General features: G+C 43.7%; 1 protein-coding gene across 24 annotated transcripts in view; it reads left to right on the plus strand.

The window, feature by feature from the left end:
- The first annotated feature begins 2,354 nt into the window (after positions 1-2,354).
- Positions 2,355-19,085, plus strand: part of EVL (Enah/Vasp-like) — a 218,628-nt gene continuing 201,897 nt past the window's right edge. For 6 of the 24 annotated variants that reach the window (XM_065595670.1, XM_005308805.5, XM_065595677.1 and 3 more), the window contains exon 1: positions 4,085-4,602. In XM_065595670.1, the coding sequence (XP_065451742.1) occupies positions 4,598-4,602 (5 nt within the window). In that variant the 5' untranslated portion in view covers positions 4,085-4,597. Of the gene's footprint in view, positions 2,525-3,847; positions 4,603-19,085 lie in introns of those variants that run through there. The other 18 variants (XM_065595665.1, XM_065595666.1, XM_065595667.1 and 15 more) reach the window with 10 other exon arrangements.

A 19,085-nucleotide genomic window follows, 5' to 3' on the forward strand; every position in this document is an offset into this window, starting at 1 on the left:
ATTAAAAAACAAACAAACCATGAGACTATTTGGCTCAGTTGACTCCTCCTTAGGAGACAGCAGAGATGCAGGCCCCTGCCAAAGGGCCCCCAATTATCTATATACCCCATCGCAGAAATCAAGCCTTGTTCAAACGCACACTTCCATTTTTCTCTCCTGCTACAGTTCCTGCCCCATCCCATCTTACTGCAGCACAGGTCTACTTGTGGGTCTGCACTATGCTTAGTGTGTTGCCAACTCCAGCATTAGCCTGTAGGCCCCCCATTTCTCATTGGTCAAATCTTCTGGACTATCATAAAAAGGCAAGGGCAGGACCTAGGCTATTGCCTTGAGATAATTCTACAGCTATCAGTGAGGATGCAGCTGCTGTTGGTGGTACAGCAAGCCCAGCATAAATCTATGGTGATGGATGGGCCCAAACCCAATCCCCACATCTAAACATCACTGCATTTGAGGGAAGCTTGGATATGACTTTGTGGCTACTCCACTCTACAATGAGCCAAGGCAAAACCCTGCACTTGATATCCCCCCTCAGCTTTGGGGAAGTTTAGAGTCAAACTTTGCCATTAAGTAGACCATCTTTTAGAACTAAATATATAAAAATGACTTGGAGCACTGCCACATCTTCCCAGCACACGCTAAGCCATCTCATTGCTGTAAGGAGTTCTTCTGAAGAGGTACTTTAATGAAGTAATGTTCTACACACTTTGGAAAAATCCTTCAGAGGAAGTACATAAATCCAGATGATGGGAAAATCTGACATCTCTGAATAGCATCAGGCTTTATACAAGAGTATGAACCTAAGGAAAGCATGGAAGCTTCATGTCACGGGGTTTACTCACTGTGGGGATGCCCCTTGTGGCTGTCTCTGGGGATTAGCTCTGCCTGGTCTGATATGCCACGGCCCCACTTGCTCACTAGGAGTCACAGTGCTTCCTCTTCCTGGCTTGGCCCTCCGGACAGGTCATTATGCAGTGTTCGCCTTCTGGGGTAGCCAAATTGTACCGGCCAACCTTCCCATGTGCCATCTCAGGCAGTCTTCTGTAAGTCCTGGGCTGTGCCACTTTCCCAGTGGCTGGTAGGGAAACCCAGGTCCACCCTCTACTCCGGGTTCCAGCCCAGGGACTCTGTCAGCAGCAACCAAGGTCTACACAATCTCAACACTCAAAGCTCTTTCCCATGGCTTCTTACTACTCTGCCTTCCACAAACTTTCTTCCCTGCAACTCCTCTGGATAAACCCTTTCTGGAGGGCTAGGATCCCAGGGCTTTTGCTCCCCACCGGTTTCCTCCTACCCACCTCTCTGTGCCTAGGGTGACTGCAGACTCTCGGCCTGCAGCCCCCTTCTTCAGTTTTGTGGTGTAGCAGACTTGCTTCCTCAGCCTATGACCACCATACATTGTATCTTGTACCTTTGTCATGACTTAGAGGTTCACACCTTCCCCAGTATTCTTAAAGAAATGCAAAAGAGCTTTTTTTAAAAAATTGGCCCCCATTTTCCTTGTATTCTTGATAGAAGTTGCAAAGAAAATTTTGTTACTCTGAGTTTTCTATATAAACATCTCCTTTCACAGGTATAGCCTTTGCAATCCCAAAGGATAGGATTTATCATTTTCTGGACCTTAAATGTTAGACATAATCCATTTTTATGCATGTTAATTAGAACTAAAGTACTATTTAATCCACAGTGCCCTGTTAGAATTCTAAATAGTCATTTCACTCTTCCTCTCAGGGCCTTGGATTACATCAGCATTATCAACTGTAGGGCATACTTAGCCCCCAGCTGCTCTAACTTGCTGGCTTTATACAAGGCGCTCCTGCTCCTGCCCAGCTGGGCTTTGTCTTCAATTAGTGCTTATCATTCAAGCCGGACTCTCCCACAGGTGCAGCCTATAAGATTGATTGGACTGTTCTGAGCCACCTTAGCCTTTTCAGGGGTTGTGTGGGGGTAAACTCTCCATCATGTTTCAGGAGAAAATTGAGAAGATGGACAAATCAAGTAGCAAAAAATCTCTTAATGGGACACTTCCTACATCCAAGTTTCTAAGTGTCTGATGGGAACAGCTCAGTAACCGCCATCCAGCTATTGATGTGACATCTCAGGCAATGGAGGGTTTGCCTAGAAGGACTGCATGCAGTTTTTCACTGACCATACCATTCCAGAGAAGGAGCAAGTGAATGGCTAACATTGCAATCCAAGGATAGAGTAGTAGTGGTGGAAGGGGTGCCTGGTGCTCTGCACCTTATGAGAGAAGATTCCATCCAATCCACAGGGCTTCTAAGAGAAAACTCTGCATCAAGCCCTTTCATGTAGGCTGGGTCCAAAATACAAGATTGAACCCCTTGAGAAAGGTACTTTGCATGTGGTGGATCCAAGTGAAGACAGCTGAGGGGGTGGTGTCATTATGATCAAATGCTAGGGCCACTGCAGTCCACGGAGAAGCTTTGTGGTTTCCAGTGGGACCAGGATTTGACTTGTAATGCAAGATGCTAATTTGTAGTCTGCAGCCTGAGAAGCCTAAAAGGTAGGTTGTGCTTTTATGGCAATATGTGAAATGCGCTCTCTCTCTTTTTTTTAATACAAGAATATATAATTTACAAAATATTTGGCTATTGTGCTAGATAACTCTGCACTTTTATATCCCCTTTCATCCTAGTGTCTCAAATCATGTTACAAATAGTTAAGCCTCACATCACCTTAGAGAGATTGTTATTATACACATTTTACAGCAGGGGAAACTGAGGCACTGAGTGGTTGTAATGTACTTGAGGGTAATATCTAATAAGAGCTAGGATTAGAAGCTGGGAATCCTGACACCCAATCATTGACTCTAACCAATGGCCTACAGCCCCTCCTCATGCACAACTGTATGTGAATAGATGTATCATTACTATGGCAGGCATCTTTTGTAGTATACTCTATTTCTAAAGACCCACAGAGATTCTGTATAATATCCGGTGACTCTGTATGGTGCAGCTGAGGCCTAAGATGTCTGAATATATGTTGCAGCCTTACACCAGATTTTCTTGCCTACTCTGGTTTTTGATCTTAACCATATTTATACATGTTCTGATCCCTGTTCCCCTTCCTTCCCGCCAATTTGATACTGTAATTTGTCATCATGGACTTTAGTTTTAAGAAATGATTTTATTTTTAAATAAAAATCAACATGCTCACTTTTATTCATAGTTCAGATGCAATTAAAATGGTCATGAAACTCCATAGGTTAATCAGAGAACAAGGGCAATCTGCCATATGGCATATGGGTTGGTTAGTGACCCATGCTTTGAAGGGTTCCTCACAGATAAGCCAAAGAAAATGGGTTTTATTTTTTTTTCTCATTATTTCTCGATAAGCTTACCTCCCAGTAACCCCATCAGAGGTGATTTGGATGAGTTTATGCAGCTGAATGTAACTGATGGCACACCTTGAGTCTCATGCCTGCTTTCTGACAGACTCTTCTGTTCCTTCATGCAAGTAAACATGACTCTTGGACAATCTGGGCCAGATGTATGTAAACAATCGAGAGAAGATAATTCTCACTTACCAAGTATTACTAAATCAAGTTTTTCATATTTATGAAAAATGTGTGTGACTGTAAAGTTTACTTTGGAACAAATAAATAGGACTATTGGCCATTTCTAATGGTTTCCTATTTATTAAAAAACTGGTCCACAGACCCTTAACCCATACTGTTTGCTCATAGGGTGCCTTATTAACCTCTGAGCATCTGAATGAAAACTGAAAATAGCAATGACCAGAAATGAGTGCATAAAAGCCCCAGAACCAGTCTAAAATGTATCCAGCATTATGATGATGTATTTCTATAGCACTTAGGGTGTGTTAGGTGTGTGTATGTTTGTTCTGTGGGTGCATGTGCTGTGCTCAGTATCCTCCTGCGTGTGTGTGTATGGATGGTGTGTGTGTGTGTGTTGTGCCTGTACCTGTACTGTGTTGTATGCATGTCTGTGCATGTGCTCTGCGGGCACTGTGCTCTGCATTATGTGGGAGGTGCATAAACACACGGTGTACGCCTGTGTGCACATGTGCATGACTGTGTGCTCCGTGCGCGTTAGCTGCATGTGTGTGCACTGCGTGTGTGTCTGGGTTGGCTGGTAGTGCATGTCGTGGGCTGGCTGCCGTGGGAAAAGCCGAGCTCCCAGCGGCAGCAGCAGGAGCGGGGCTGGCTGCAGGCTGGCGGAAGTGTTTGTCAGCAGCAGTGGGCAGCAGAGCTCCGCTGGCTTTGTGTTTGTTTCCTCTCTCACACGCGCCCAGGGAGCGGGGAAGATGGCAGGGCCTCGGGAACAGCTGTCAGCCGCCGAGGACCAGCTCCACAGCTAGCGCCATTGACGCTGGAAGATGCGATTGCAGGGGCCGCGGGGTGAGAGCAGGAGCCCAGCGAGGCGAGTGAGCCCCGGAGCAGCAGGGAGCCCCAGCCCCGCTTCTTGCAGCAGATGCAGCAGCCTCCGCGCTTCCCTGGCGTGCACCGCGTTCGGGGGGGTCCGACATTAATCACCCGGCCGCAGCTCGCCGAGCCGGACTCGCAGACCAACTTCCCCGGGGACGGACAGCGCGAGTCCCCGGACCTGCAGGGAAGATGAGGTGAGTGGGGCCGGGGGGAGGCGACGGATCCCCCAGCAGCAGCAGCGGGCTGGCTTGGGGAGGCAGCTCTGGGGCTCCCTGGCTCGGGGGCGGCTGATCGACATGGCAGGAGCGTCCCATCTGGCGTCCGATCCTCCCACGGGCGGCGGGGGGGAGAACCCGTGCACCCGGCTGCAGCCCCGCCTCTGCCCGGCTGGGTGGCTGCTCGGGTAGCTCCCCCCCAGCTCGGTTGCCAGGCGTGTGTTTCCCGGGGGCCGCGTCTCCCCGGCCCCGCTGCCATGGCTGCTGCCGCCTGGTTCCTCCCACCTGGCTGGGTTGCGCGCGTATCCCCCGGGGGGGCTCGCCTGGGCTCGGCCCCCCGCGCCGCCCCTTGCCCTGCCCGGGCTCGCCGGGCTGCGAGCTCCGTTCCCCGCCCCCGGACACGCACCTGGCTCGCTGTCGGCTCAGGGGTGGGGACAGACGTGCTGCCGGATCCACGCGGGTCATTCATTCGCCTGTGATTTATGAAAGCGGGTGACTGGCGAGGTTGCCGGGTTGGAGGCTGGATCTGTGTGCTGGGGCGCTTGGAGCAGGGCAAGAATAATGTGGAGGGGGGATCCTGGATCCGCCCCATCCTCACTCCGCCACCGCCACCCCAGGGTGTAACACAGTTGCTCTCACTCGCACTGCACTTACTTGGCTGAGTGTTTGTGCAGGGGGAGGGGACCCCTTGAGACCCCCCCCCCCTCCGCCGAATTTTGGGGGGATTTCTAGTGGGCGACTTTGTTTGTTAGTTAGTTAGCTGTCTCTCAAGGACTGGTGTAACTTGCTGCCCTTTGGGGAAAGCGGGGGGATTTCCTGCACAGGGGGAGGAGGTTAAGCATCGCTGCGCCTCCTTGTCCTTCCCCGGATGGATAATACTAGTGGGTGGTGACATCTTTGGCATGTTTGACTGTCATTACTTTAAATCCGTAGGACAGATTATGTCAGTGCTTATAAAAGGCTGCAGGCGGGTTTGAAAATAGTGCAGCAGCACAGAGCCGGGAATCTCCAACGCTGATGTTTGGGTAGCACACACCGGCTTCTGCCGAGTCTCATCTTCCCTTACCCTCTGGGCTGCAGGCCAGCGTGTAAGATTGTAAAAGAGCTTCAGGGAAGCAGAACAAGTGCACCCTTGAAAGATTCCAGGGTAGATCCTTCCTGATCATGCAGAGACCTTCCTCTAGTAGTGGGAGCTGGCCAGATTGCTGTAGGTTTTTCCAGGGCAGTTGGGCTATCATGACTCTTATGAGCAGAAAACATAGATTTCATGTAATCAGAACAGAGCTGGCAGGAAGAGGAGGTCATCTATTTCTAGACCGTAATTCCTCCCTCCCCCCCAGCAGTGCAGGAGTTCAGTCTCCTTGTAAATGTCTCAAAGCAATGTGTCTTCCACTGTTTTCCCCATCCCATGGTATAATACTGTTGATTCCTTCTGCTTCATCGTCTCCTCTGTTTAATAAAGCACTCTGGCTTGCCTCAGGAATGGCAATCACAAAGACCAAATTGTCTTCTGTTCTGTGTCTTTGGTGACTTTTGTATTGATCATAAAAAAGACAATAGAATGTTAAAAACTTTCCCCATAGGGCACTCATTATATGCAGCTATGTCATGCTTCAAATAGTCTCTTTAAAACTGTATTTTTTTTCTTTGGAGAGAAATTTCTTTTGCTTTCTTAAGTGGGTAAGTTTGTTTGTATTTTGAAAGGTGTCCATTGTTGACTCTTTTGGATACAATCATATTTTAATACCTACCAGGGAGATCAGTATAAATACTGAATTGGTTAAATCAGATACACCTCTACCCTGATATAATGCGACCCGATATAACACGAATTCGGATATAACGCAGTAAAGCAGCGCTCCGGCGGATCAAAGCAAGTTCGTTATAACGCGGTTTCACCTATAACACGGTAAGATATTTTTTTTTGGCTCCCGAGGACAGCGTTATATCGGGGTAGAGGTGTGTATATACACATTTACTGGCAGGTTCTATTTAACTTATTTTATTCTTCCCTGCTCAGAAGGCAGAGAAAACCCACTAAAAATGTATTTAAGTATAAAATTCTCCTCCTATAAATGTAGGTTGTATTACTCCAAGAGATCCTGGAAGACTGTGCAATCATTTAATAAAACCTTCAAGAATTTTTCTATATGTGTATTTTTATTTATAATGCTTTTCAGTGGTGAATACATTTCATTTCAGTGCAAATAAAGGTATTGTAATATTTCTCAGTTTGAAGTAAAAACTTGACTATATATTTTAATTTTTCCTTTGTGTCGTCAGTTTTGTCTCATTCCAAAGAGATGAGCTAGAACGTAATATATGAATAGTGAGCATGCCTGCATCATGGCTTACCTATTATAACTTGTTTTCTCACTGTCTGATAAAAAGTGCTTTGAAATCCTCCAAAGATAGATGCTATATAAGTGCAACGTATTATTATTACTTATTCAGTACTTAAACATGCAGAAATATTACCTTCCACTCTACAATGAATATTGCTAGTTTTTTAATAGCAGATTTTATTTACTTTTGCAAGCATCATGCAGTTCTATCATTTTTACAGAAATACATCTATAAACATAATCTTTTCATGTTCTGGCAATCTTTGTATAGTTTCCTCCCTATTCGTTAATCTTCAGTATGGCTTATAAAACACCTCCTTGTGTTTTGAGAGGCAGCCACAATAGAAATACCTGGAGCCGGCTATAGTATTTTGGGGTGGGTCTGTGGAACAATTTTTCACCTTTGCCCACCCAAGTAGCTAACTTATGTCCACCTCGATCATACCACTGTACACACGGCTACATGCTATACACCAGTTGAGAGGGCTAGACCTCAACCTATGTAATCGGGTTTTATCCAAAAATGGGTACTGAGAAGCTGCACCTCCTTATTAACAGTGAGGGTGATTTAGCCATTGGAACAAACTACTGAGGGAAGTGGTAAACTTTACATCTCTCGAAGTCCTCAAAACAAGACTGGATGCCTTTCTGGAAGACAACGTGTGCTTGACTAAAGTATATTAGCTTCAATACAGAGGTAACTGGGTGAAATTCTATCGCCTGTATTAGACAGGAGGTCAGACTAGATGATCTAATGGGTCTCTTCTGGCCTTAAAATCTACGAATCTCTCTAGACTTCTGTTGCAGAAGTGGTGCTGGCTTGTGCGTAGTTGCCTACTAAAAAAAATCCCAGGAAGGTGCCATATCTAAGTATAGAGCTTTGTGTTTTTCACCAAAGTGAAATAACACAAAATAAAACAAATCGACGTACAAAACAAAAACTCACCCTGCAGTGATGGCTCCAGTCACAGGACCATTCACATGTGTCCTGGCCACCCCCTTGTCACGATGGAGGGGCAGCGGGGCCAAATTTGAGTGAGTGGCATTGCAACCTGATGACTGAAGTCTCATTCCCTCCCCACCCCTGGTTCTCCCACCCCTGCCAAGGGCAAGATCCAACCCTTCCCTCTCCTCCTTCCCCAGGGCATCCTGTGCTCTGGGGCAGAACCCAGCCCCTCCGCCCCCATGATGAAAAAGAGAAAACAATAACATGAAATTCCTAAAAATAAAACAAAATTACCCCTCCCCCCCAAAAAAATCACAGGGCTCTATCTAGGTGCATCCCTAATCTGAAGAGATGAAACCAACCTACTGCCCTGGGACAAACAGAACCAAATATGCATATAGTAACCATGTACAGTAGTAAGAGTGTGCATCATGAGCTTTTTAATCCAATAGTTTTGATTGAAGATTTACCTGAGTGAAGTCTTGACATTGTTGCAATAAACCCGGCATTTCAATTATCTTATTGCCCTCTCATTTCTACTCATTTAGCAGTTCATGTGGTAGCATATGTATAGTTGCCAGCACTTTTAGTTTGCTGTAAAGAGAGCTGTATATGCAACTTAGTTTTAATGTTTGCTTTATTTATTTGCTGTAAATTCCTTTGTTTTGCCCACATAACAATCAGGATTATAATCCCAGAAAAGGAGAGTGTGCTGGTTTTTGTATATCATCTCGTTTTTAATAGCCTTATTTGATCAGACCAACAGGGTGTATCTTGTCTCTGTCAGTGGCTAGTACCGTGTGCTTCAGAGGAAGGAGCAAAAAAACCCCAAGTGGGTAATCATGTAACAACCTGCCTGTAGAGGAAGTTTCTTCTGTCCCTATCAGTTAGTAATTGACTTAACCCCTGAAGCAGGAGTTTGTAGCCTTTCCAAACTTTGTTTTAATCCTATCTACTGTAACTGTGGTGTTCTCATTGTCTATATAAATGTCCCTTTGTTTTTTAGTCCTGCTAAGGTTTTTGCTTCAATGATACCTTTTGATAAATGAGTTCCACAGGCTAATTACGAGGGAGAGCGGGTGGGAAGCAGTAGAATTTCCTTTTTATTAGTTTTAGATTTGCTGCCTTACAGTTTAATGGAATGTTCTCTTATTAAGAGTAAGGATGAGCAAAAGAGTCTGTTATGCCTTTTCTATACTGATTCTTCTTTTTCATCTCTTCTCTAAACTGAAAAGACTGGAAGTATTTAATCTCTCTTCACATGGAGATGTTCTCCCCCCATACTGCTAATTATTTACATCACTTGTCACTGAAATCCTATTTCTGCTATATCCTTTTTTGAGATGGCATGTCCAGAACTGAACACCCATCCAAGTGAGGGTATACCACTGATGTACATGCTGCCATTATCACATTTCATTCCATTCCTTACACACTGTAGCGTTTTTTTGTTTGTTGTTGTGGTTTTTTTGTTTGTTTTTTGACTGCTGCTGCTTACTGTGCAGTGGTTTTAACAGAGCTGCCCATGGCTTATTCAGAGTTGTTTGTTAATGTAGATTGTATCAGTGGTTAAAATTATTCCTTCCATTGTTCATTGCTCTCCCATCATGATGTTACCTGTTAACCTGGCTTTATTCGGTCCCTCTGGAGTTCCTCACAGGTTTTTTTCCGGTTCTAACTTAAATAATGTTGTGCAGAATTTGCCACTTCCCTGCTATAACCTTTTCCAGATCATGAATGAACATGTTAAACAACACTGGCCCTGGCACAGAATCTTGGCACACCTCACAGTTAATAGTGCGCCATAATGAAATTTGACTATTTACTTCTCTTCTGTGGTTTTCTGCCTTTTAGTTTCTGTTCCATGACTTTACAGTACCTCTCTCTCCCTTAGGGCTGGTCTACGCTAATGGGGGATTGATCCAAGACACACAACTTCAGCTACATGAATAGTGTAGCTGAAGTCGAAGTATCTTGGATCGAATTACCTGGGGTCCACACGGTGCGGGATCGACGGCCGCGGCTCCCCCATCAACTGCGCTACCACTGCTCGCTCTGGCGGAGTTCCGGAGTCGACGGTGAGCGTGTTCGGGTATAGATATATCGCGTCTTAACGAGACACGATATATCGATCCTGGATAAATCAATTGCTACCCGCCGATACAGCAGGTAGTGAAGACGTACCCTTAGTGATATTTAATTTTCCTTAATAGCCTCTTGTGAGGGACCTTGTCAAGGGAAAGTAAATTTAATCAACTCGCTCTCCATTATTCCCTACTTAGTTGACCTGCTCAAAGAATTCTAGTAGCCTAGAGAGACATGGTTCTCCTTTGCAGAAACTCTGCTGATTTAGTCCGTATCCCATCATGATCACCTAGGTGTATTCTAATTCTATTTTTAACTTATTGCTTCAACTGGTTTTCTGGCTAGTGAAATAGGTTTCACTGGTTTTGTCATTACTAGAATCACTCCCTGGTGGTCCAGCAGACTGATTCTTTTGCAGGTTTCCTGCTTCTGATCGACTTAAGGGATTTCTCATTGTTTGTCCTTGTATCTTTGACTATTTTTTCTTCAATTTCTGCCTTGGCTCTCCAAATTTCCATCTTGCACCTTGCCCATCGTAGCTGATGCTCCTTTCTATTCTCTTCATTAGGTTTAGATTTCCATTGTTGAAAGGATATTTGTTTGGCTCAAATAACCTCTTGAATCTTGCCATTTCTTACTACCTTGCTTGCTGCGCTTGGTACTTTTCTGTGCGCTGGCCATTGCGTGTGATAAACTTATTGAACCTCCTTTTTGTTTTACGGTTGAAGTATTGAGGGAATTTATTAAGCTCCTTCCAAATTAAATGGATTTTCCTTATTGTTGAGCGCACAAATTAAATAAATTAACTCAAGTATAGATTTCTTGTATCTGAGGCAATCCTAGTAACAACGTCATGTTTCCTTCCTGAATCAGGACCTGAAGATAAATATTCAGCTCTCCAATCTGCTGTTTTATTTCCTTTGATCAGAGCTCTAGAAAATTTAGTTTGTACCTCGGTGTCAGTCTTCATGGATGTAGATCTGATTTCCATAGTCTCCATTCATTTAAGCATTGGCTTTATTCCTGTAGAAGTAGTTTGAGTTTTAAAAGATGTCCTATATCTTCTTTGCAATCATTTCAGAGCTGCCAGTGATCCATAAATCTTCTCTCTTATCCACCCCAAACCTTGGATCTCAAGGGTACTGAGGTAAGGTCGAAGTAACTGCCATAACTTCTTTCTGTGGGCTGACACAGTTGGGTAAATAAATACTTCTTGTCCTTACTCTTACCCCTAGGCAGATTTCATCAGCGGAAATCCAAGGCTTCCATTTCGTCTGCTCTTCTGATCTAATGCGTAATAATGAGGGCAGTTGCTATCTCCACTGTAATTCAGAGCTCTACAGAGATGTCTAAGCTATTCATTGACAAAGCTCCCCTCCTCCGCTCCCTTGCTGAAGTTTTAGAGAGTTGCATACTAATAAAAGTGCAGCTCTCGTAGGAACAGAGGCATGACCTAGTGATCTGAGTCGGGCTGTGTAAAATTGCAAACATTTCAGTTTTTTATGAGACAATTTTGCCACCACCAGATTTTACACAATGGAGTGTTCTCATCAAAATGCAAACATTCAGATTTTTATAGATTGAGTCTCAAAAATCGATCTTGACCCATATAAAATTTTGAAATTCAAAATTAGGAAAACAGTAAAGTTTTTCCAAAGAGGGATGAAGAGGCAAACCCTGCGTCAAAATAACCCTGCAAACCCCCTGCCAGCAAAATGACCCCTCAAGCAAAAAAGTCAATGGGTCAATGTTCCACTGTGGTTGACTGAAATCATAACAAATTGCAAAGCTTTCAAATTTCACTGAATATTTCATGCAACCCTGATCTGAGACGAGGCTGGGGAGCCAGGAGCTCAGGAGTTCTGTTCCCAGTCCTGACGCTGACTGTATGTGTTCACTACACAGTCTGTCTTCACTTCTGTTGCTGGGATGCTGGCCCAAACCCTTCTCTTGTCCACTCTCACAGCCCTCTACCCTAAGTATAGTGGTGCTTTACACCAGGGCTAGCTGGCCCAGCTGGGAGTATTGGTTAGAGTTCAGCTGCTGCTTTCACGCAGGCCACCCACTATGCAGTGAAGACGTAAGCTAAATCACTTGAATGTTGATAGACTTCCAGTACTTTCCCACCATTTATTTGGAAATAATGCTGCTCCGCTTGTTGCAGCACCCAGAACCATGGGATACGCCCCCAGAAATCCTAGCAACACACCCAGGGGAGTGCAGCACCTGTGAGGACACCGTAACTTGGGTATGGCTTTCCATTGTGACTGTTCACACCCAGGCTAGGCTAACCCAGGCATTCAGACCTGAATGCTGATCACCTGGATTAACTTTGTAGTGAAGACATACAGACTCATGGTGTTCTGCAGCAATTTAATCATTTAACTACTTCGGCTCCACTACCCTATTTGCAGAATGAGGATGATCGTATCTACCTGATGAGGTGTTAAGATATTAGTTCGGTCCCAATCCAACAAAGTAAGCATGTGTTTAATTTCAAGCACACGAGTAATCCCATTGAAGTGTTTATTTGCTTTGCTAGAGCAGAACCTCAGTATTTGTGAAGCACTTTTAAGGATGAAAAGATACAAATGCTACATATTCTAATATGTATTCCCTGTACTCCATGCACCTCTCTCCCTATGTATCCTTCCTTCTCCCATGTGCTCATCTCTCCCTCCTCATCAATGCCTCTATTCCTCTTTCCCTGACTCTCCTGCATCTGTTAACTACCCCACCGCTGTTCCAATAATGAACATAATAGAGAATGAAAGGAAACTCAGGGTATATTTACACTTGAGCTGGGAGATGTGATTCCCAGCTCACGCAGACATACCTGTGCTAGCTCTTATTAGCGTGTTAAAAATAGTAGCTTAACCAGAGTTAGCGTGGGTACTAGTGTACTAAAAATAGTAGGGTAGCCAAGGAGGTGGCTCAGGCTAGCCCCCCAGAATAAGTACCCACCTGGACCCCTGGATACATAGTGGCTGGCCCGAGCTGCTGCTCAGGCTACCCTACTTTTTTTTTTTTTTTTTTTAGCATGCTAATAGGAGCAGAGCTAGCACAGGTTGCCTTAAATACCTTTTAATGGCGTGCTCTCCCCTTTTCCCTCTTCCCTTTTTTTAATAGTTGGGCAATAACAGCGCTCCCTGTGTGCATGTGTGTGTATAGCAACTAGGACAATTGGGCCTCGATCCTGATGGGGACCTTTGGGAGCTGCCACAAAATACAGTATAAATAAAAGTGCAAATACTGTATCTGATACAGTAATAAGTGGGTTTTTTGTTCAGTTGGTTAATATGTTTCAGTAAGAACTTTAGCACAGACTAAAACTAATAATGTAATGGAGTAATTTTAGTAACCTACTGTAATTTTACTGTATTATGAAAGTTGAAAGTTGCAATTTGTTTATATGCTAATCTCTGACTGATGGCATCTGCTGGGTTGATTCAGATGAACTTTTGATCTCAGCAAACATTTTCTTAAGAAACAGTTGATGGGCCACTTAATAAGCCGTGCTTGCTTTCCTCATTCATTGTGAAGCACTTTTAAGGATGAAAAATTCATTGTAGCAACAGTAACCCAGTCACGTAAGTAAAGCAAACAGGACTTGGCCTGTCACAAATGCACCAAATGGTATATATTTACTTTTTATTTAGCGTTTTATACAGTGGCCTGGATACAGAGTCACTTTCTTTTTGCCATATTTGTTACTGTTGCATTTCCCCCAAAATAAGAACTATCTGTTCTTGAATAAATGGATTGGAGAGTTGTGTAGCTTCTCTTAAGTATAGTACTTTAGGATCATTACTGTATCTGAAATGCTGTTTTGTAGGCTATTACAGAAATAGCCCTAACCCTGCCTTAGTAACTTTGTATAACAGTAAGTATTTTCCCTTTTTTCTCCTCTTGCAATGGACTGAAAGCAAACTTTTAAACCAATGCACTGGCTATTTTCAAACTAATGGTTTTGCATTCAGGCTGAGGAAAGCAAGGTACAAAAATCAGCTATTCTAAGTCGAATGGTTCACTCCTTTTTGATTCGCAGCTTGAAACTTTTTTCTTGATCCCACCTGTTTGTGAGTAGAAGATTATCAGCATGGTAAACTTCCCTCGCTTCCCACATGAAACTTTTTCATATGGAGGAAACCTCTTAAGGCAGCATTTAAAACAATCCTTTTAATTAAAAAGGGGGGGGGGGAAGAGGAAATTCTGTCATCCAGAGAGTTTGGAGAGCAGAGATGTGTGCAGGTGGCTATAACAGAGTGGAGATGAGTGTCAGATACAGATTAAGAGCCAAGCTGTGCCCTAGGATATGTGTATAAAACTCCCATTGAAGTCAAAAGGGATTAAGCATATGTACTGGATTCAAGAGCAATATGTACTCAGCCAAATGGGAGAGTGAAGAGGATTTCTGGAGTCTGAATTGCTGGCTAGACTTTAGCCGCATCTGTCACCCTGACTGAGTGCTGGGATGTAAAATATTAAACATGTACAAATACTGCAAAAGTACCTATGAGGGGCGGTACAGAGACACCATGATAGTATATAAGACATCGAATCACCAGCAGCCAAACCAAACCACATCTTTCTCTCCTCTCAAGACCTTGCCAGATTTGGGCTCTGGTGGAGTCTGGAGCCTCCTGACCATCCTTGCTGGTCTTAACTGCTGCCCCAACAAGGTATAAGATTGGAGGCAGCAATGCGGCTGGCTGATGCCAGACATTAAGACCCTGATTCTGTGAACACCTACACACACGCTTATGCTTACTAATGTGGGATATTTCATTGAAGTCAATGAGTTCAGCGCATGCTTAAGTGTTTGCAAGATTGGGGCCTAATACAGGAGCTGAAAATACTGTCCTGATCTTAATGTACCTGGATTAAAAAACAAAACAGTAACAAATATTTTCCCCTCTGAATTTTAAAGAACATGACACAGTAAGGGAAATCCTATACTGTAAAGAAAAGAACACAACATTTATTCTATTCCTTCTTTGTGTGCAGCAGTTCTCTCAGCTAATATACAGGACTCACTCTGAATTATATTTTCATGTTGTTCTTAGGTCCTGGCCATACGCCAGTATCTGAACTAATTTCACAATGAGATAAACATATACCCTGCACGTACACCTTGTTTCTTGTACATCCAGGACATTGCTGCCCAAAGTCAACCTCAGGGGTATATGTGACTACTCCTGTCCCAAGGTCCTTGGAATGTAATTGTTTGTTGTTTATGCTGCATCTTGGGTATGTGTGGTGCTTTGCAAGGTGTTCTGAGAGGATTACAATCTGGAATTAGAGCAAAATCATAACAAAGGGACAAAATATCAGGAGCAGTAAATGAAAGGAGCTGGATATGTCCCTTGCGAGATGATGTTTCTTGCAGTGAATAAGAAACAAAAGGTTGCATCGTGGATTTCTAATTAGTTGCTTTTAAAATATATAATATAGATTTAAGGAAGGAACTAGTTGTGGTACAGTGGAGACTGAGAGTCACTAGGCCTGACAGAAGTGAACGAGGATGGGTGTCAGGACCAGGCAATGGGCGATCTGACCTAGTGGTCTCAGCAGGAGTCAGGCCAGGTCCGATAGCAGGAGGTCAGTCCAAGACAGGCCAGAGGGTAAACAAGGTCAGGTGTCAGGAGGCAGGCAGGGTCAGGTTACCAGGAGATCAGCAGCAGGCAGTAGGAGCTGGTATCTCAGGGGGAATAGCCCAAAGCAGGGAGAACCCAGTTGCATGGACCGCTTCTGGTGCCTGTGCTTGGTTCACAGCTTCTAAACCCATCCGGACGCCCAGCATTCTGCCAATCAGTTTCCAGGACTGGGGTCCTCTGTCAGAGTTCAGTGCCTATTCTGATGACAGTTAGCAGGTCACTGGGTGGCAAGTTGGAGCTTATAGCTCCAAAGAACCCTGTACAAACCCAGACCAACACAACTTGACAAAGCCCTGGCTGGGATGATTTAGTTGGGAATTGGTCCTGCTTTGAGCAGGAGGTTGAACTAGATGACCTCTTGAGGTCCCTTCCAACCCTGATATTCTATGAACTGAGGAGGAGTGGGGGGGGGGAGGGAATGGCCTGATTCTGGGCCAGCTTCAAGACTGCTCCAAGTTACCCCAGCTATAGGGGAGCTGTTTCACTGGCTGAGGATGAGAAGCACAGCTGAGGTAATGGATCTGTCCTAAGTTCAAGTCACCTAGATTTGTTTCTTGACAAAGAAGTGCTTGAAATGTGTCCTGGAAAAACAGGAAGGTGGAATTAAGAGACACCAAAATAGGTTGCTTGTGTTGAGCCAGGTGGCCTTTCCCTTGTCCTAAAGCAGGGGTAGTCAATTATTTTTATCAAGGTTGAAATTTCTTACTCAAAGCATAGTCAAGGTCCAGACTCCAAAAAAAAAAAGTAAATAAAAAGATTTTAAGGGTCCATTCAAAAGCGTCTTGTGGTCCGCCTATTGACTACCCCTGTCCTAAAGTTTCTTATTTTTTGTGTATTGATTTCAGTGGTGCAGTCATGAGACATAAAAATATAATCTGTGTTTTTGACTCTGCTATATTTCTCTTCACACTGGCTCTCTTAAGATACTAAAAGGGCAAAAGCCAAAGGGATTGAATTTCTCCTAATTAATGGTCTTCCAGCCTAACCACAGAAAGTCAGTGCTTTTCTGAATCATTTATGATATGGAAGGGCACAGAGGACCATTTTCTGACCTTACACCCTATGAAATCCCATTGACTTCAGGATATAAGTCAGGGCAAAACTTGACCCATTGTCTCTGAATTAGTGGAGTGACACACCAGTAATTTCAAAAAATGCAGATTAGTAGATTAAACTTTTTTGACAAGAATGAGCAGGGTCCTTTGCTTTTGATTTAATTAGAAGTTCAGATCTAAACTTTACAATTTCCATCCGCTCAATGTAAATAAGACTTGCTTGTTTTTCTGTCCTGAGCTGATAAACAAAAACTATTGGCAGAATTGTAAAACCAAATATAATTACAAGTCTTTGCTGGAGACCCAAAAAAAGAAGAAAAAATCCAGCAACCCATTGTTTAGAAATTGTATAATGTGAAAGCTTGTGAGCGTTACAGAAATAGCACAGGAGAGAGTTTCAGAACTAGACGTTGAACTGGAGAAGATGGAAACAAGTTCACAAAGGGAATAAATGCATATTGTGACATGCCTCAAACGATGAAGCACCTATGTTGAAAGGTCTGCAATATGAATACTATTTTTCAGTTTAGCATCATGCAGTTAGTCAGTAACTCAGTCTGAAATCTGTATTGAATACTGGTTGTGTTACTGATGGATTTTTAACACTGCTTCCATTCTGGAAGGAGGGAACATGGAATGAATTGTTCCTAGTGCTTAGGGCTCAAGGCCTACATTTTCAAAGGGAGCTAGTGATTTTTGGGTAACATCAATTTTTAGGTGCCCACTTGAGACAGGTCACAGATTGTTTTGAGTAGATAAAGTCCTTTGTAATAATTGCTGGAAAGCCACAGATCTTGGCTCCACTCCCAGGCAATGTATTCTGCTGATGTTTCATCAGGTGATTGGAAACCTTTCTGCCACTGCTTGTATGGGCACCAGTGAGAAAAGCCAGTCATTGTAGATTCCATATACAAATATGTCCCAGATGCTTTATTGAAACACTCTAGCAGTAAGGTCAAACTCTGGCATATGTGGTCAATATTTATTTAATTCCTAATTTAATTCAGCGATCAGATCGATTAACTAATATGAAGGGGGTCAGATGTATAGACATACAAGACCTCCAAGCTCAGGTGCTAAAACAATGTCCTTTTTTAAATTTATTGTACACTCTCCATAGCTGCTTGGGCATCTTGTCCTTGATATGAGTCTGTTCTTTCAGTCTCCATCTCTTGTTGGCCAAAGTGTGTGGCCGCAGATCCAATTAAGGCCTGATTCTGTGAACTTTCTGTGAGCAGAACTTCCATTCACTGCCGTGGTCATTCCTCACACAGGGATGGTATGGGAAGAGCCCAGTCCTGCTAACTCAAAGTGCGAGGATCCTGCTTTGACTATACAAGCAAATGAGAGCAGAAGATTCCCTGAAAAAGCTGCTTAGAGATAAAAGAATGAGGAGTACTTGTGGCACCTTAGAGACTAACATAAGCTTTTGTGGGCTAAAACCCACTTCATCGGATGTCATTAGCTACTAGAGGTCATAGTCCAAATGTGACTCTTGGAAGCATGGCCTAAGCCTCCATGTCAGTGAGGTGGGGTTGGAGTGTTGGGTCAAATTTGAGTTCCCTGAGGCCAGAGCGAAGAAATGTGATGGATCTGAATTGCAGTTCGACTCCCACAGATGGCACCTGCATAGGAAGGAAGTTTTAGAGATTCATGCCCTAAATATGATGTAGTGCATTTATTTTGTGTCCATATTTTTGCATGCAGGACAAAATCTCAATGAAACTGAGTACCATAGGACAAACGTGTAAAGTACATTAGGAGGACCCGCTTCTGAATTTGCACCACTGAGAATTGGAAGTGACGCTGTGAAAGTCAGTAGAGGGTAAATAAGGTGAGAATTAGGTTAGAAACTGAATAAATATGAAAAGTGACTTTCACACTTCACTGTAGGAAGTGAACCCTTTATGGTTACTTTTTTTTTTCTCTCCCCCCACCCCAACCCCCATTAAAAAACCTGGGCAGTTACAGTGCTTTGCGCTTTAACGTGCAGGATGTTTTCAAATATGGATTAGTAATCTGTTATTTTTTAAAATAGCCATATATTCATCCTTTTCTAGGATTTTTTTTTCCAGTATGTCATTATAATGTCCCATTAATATCAGCCAGGATATTGAAAATGTTGAAAGACTGAGAAATTAAGATTTGCAATTGCCAGGTCTCTCATTTCTTCAGTAGACTCAAGATGAGTTTTAACAAAGCTGAAAAGCAAGAGAAAAATCACGTAGACAGGGAATTAGCTGATCCCATAACCTGAACTCAACAGAGCACACTGACCTTGAGTTAGTGTCAAACCCTACCCTGGCCTGGGGAATGAATTATTTTGTATCTCGAAACCACTATCCACAAACTTGGCTGTTCCTGGGGGTTTCTC

Source organism: Chrysemys picta, chromosome 4 (assembly GCF_011386835.1).
Source record: "Chrysemys picta bellii isolate R12L10 chromosome 4, ASM1138683v2, whole genome shotgun sequence".
Lineage (NCBI taxonomy): Eukaryota > Metazoa > Chordata > Testudines > Emydidae > Chrysemys > Chrysemys picta.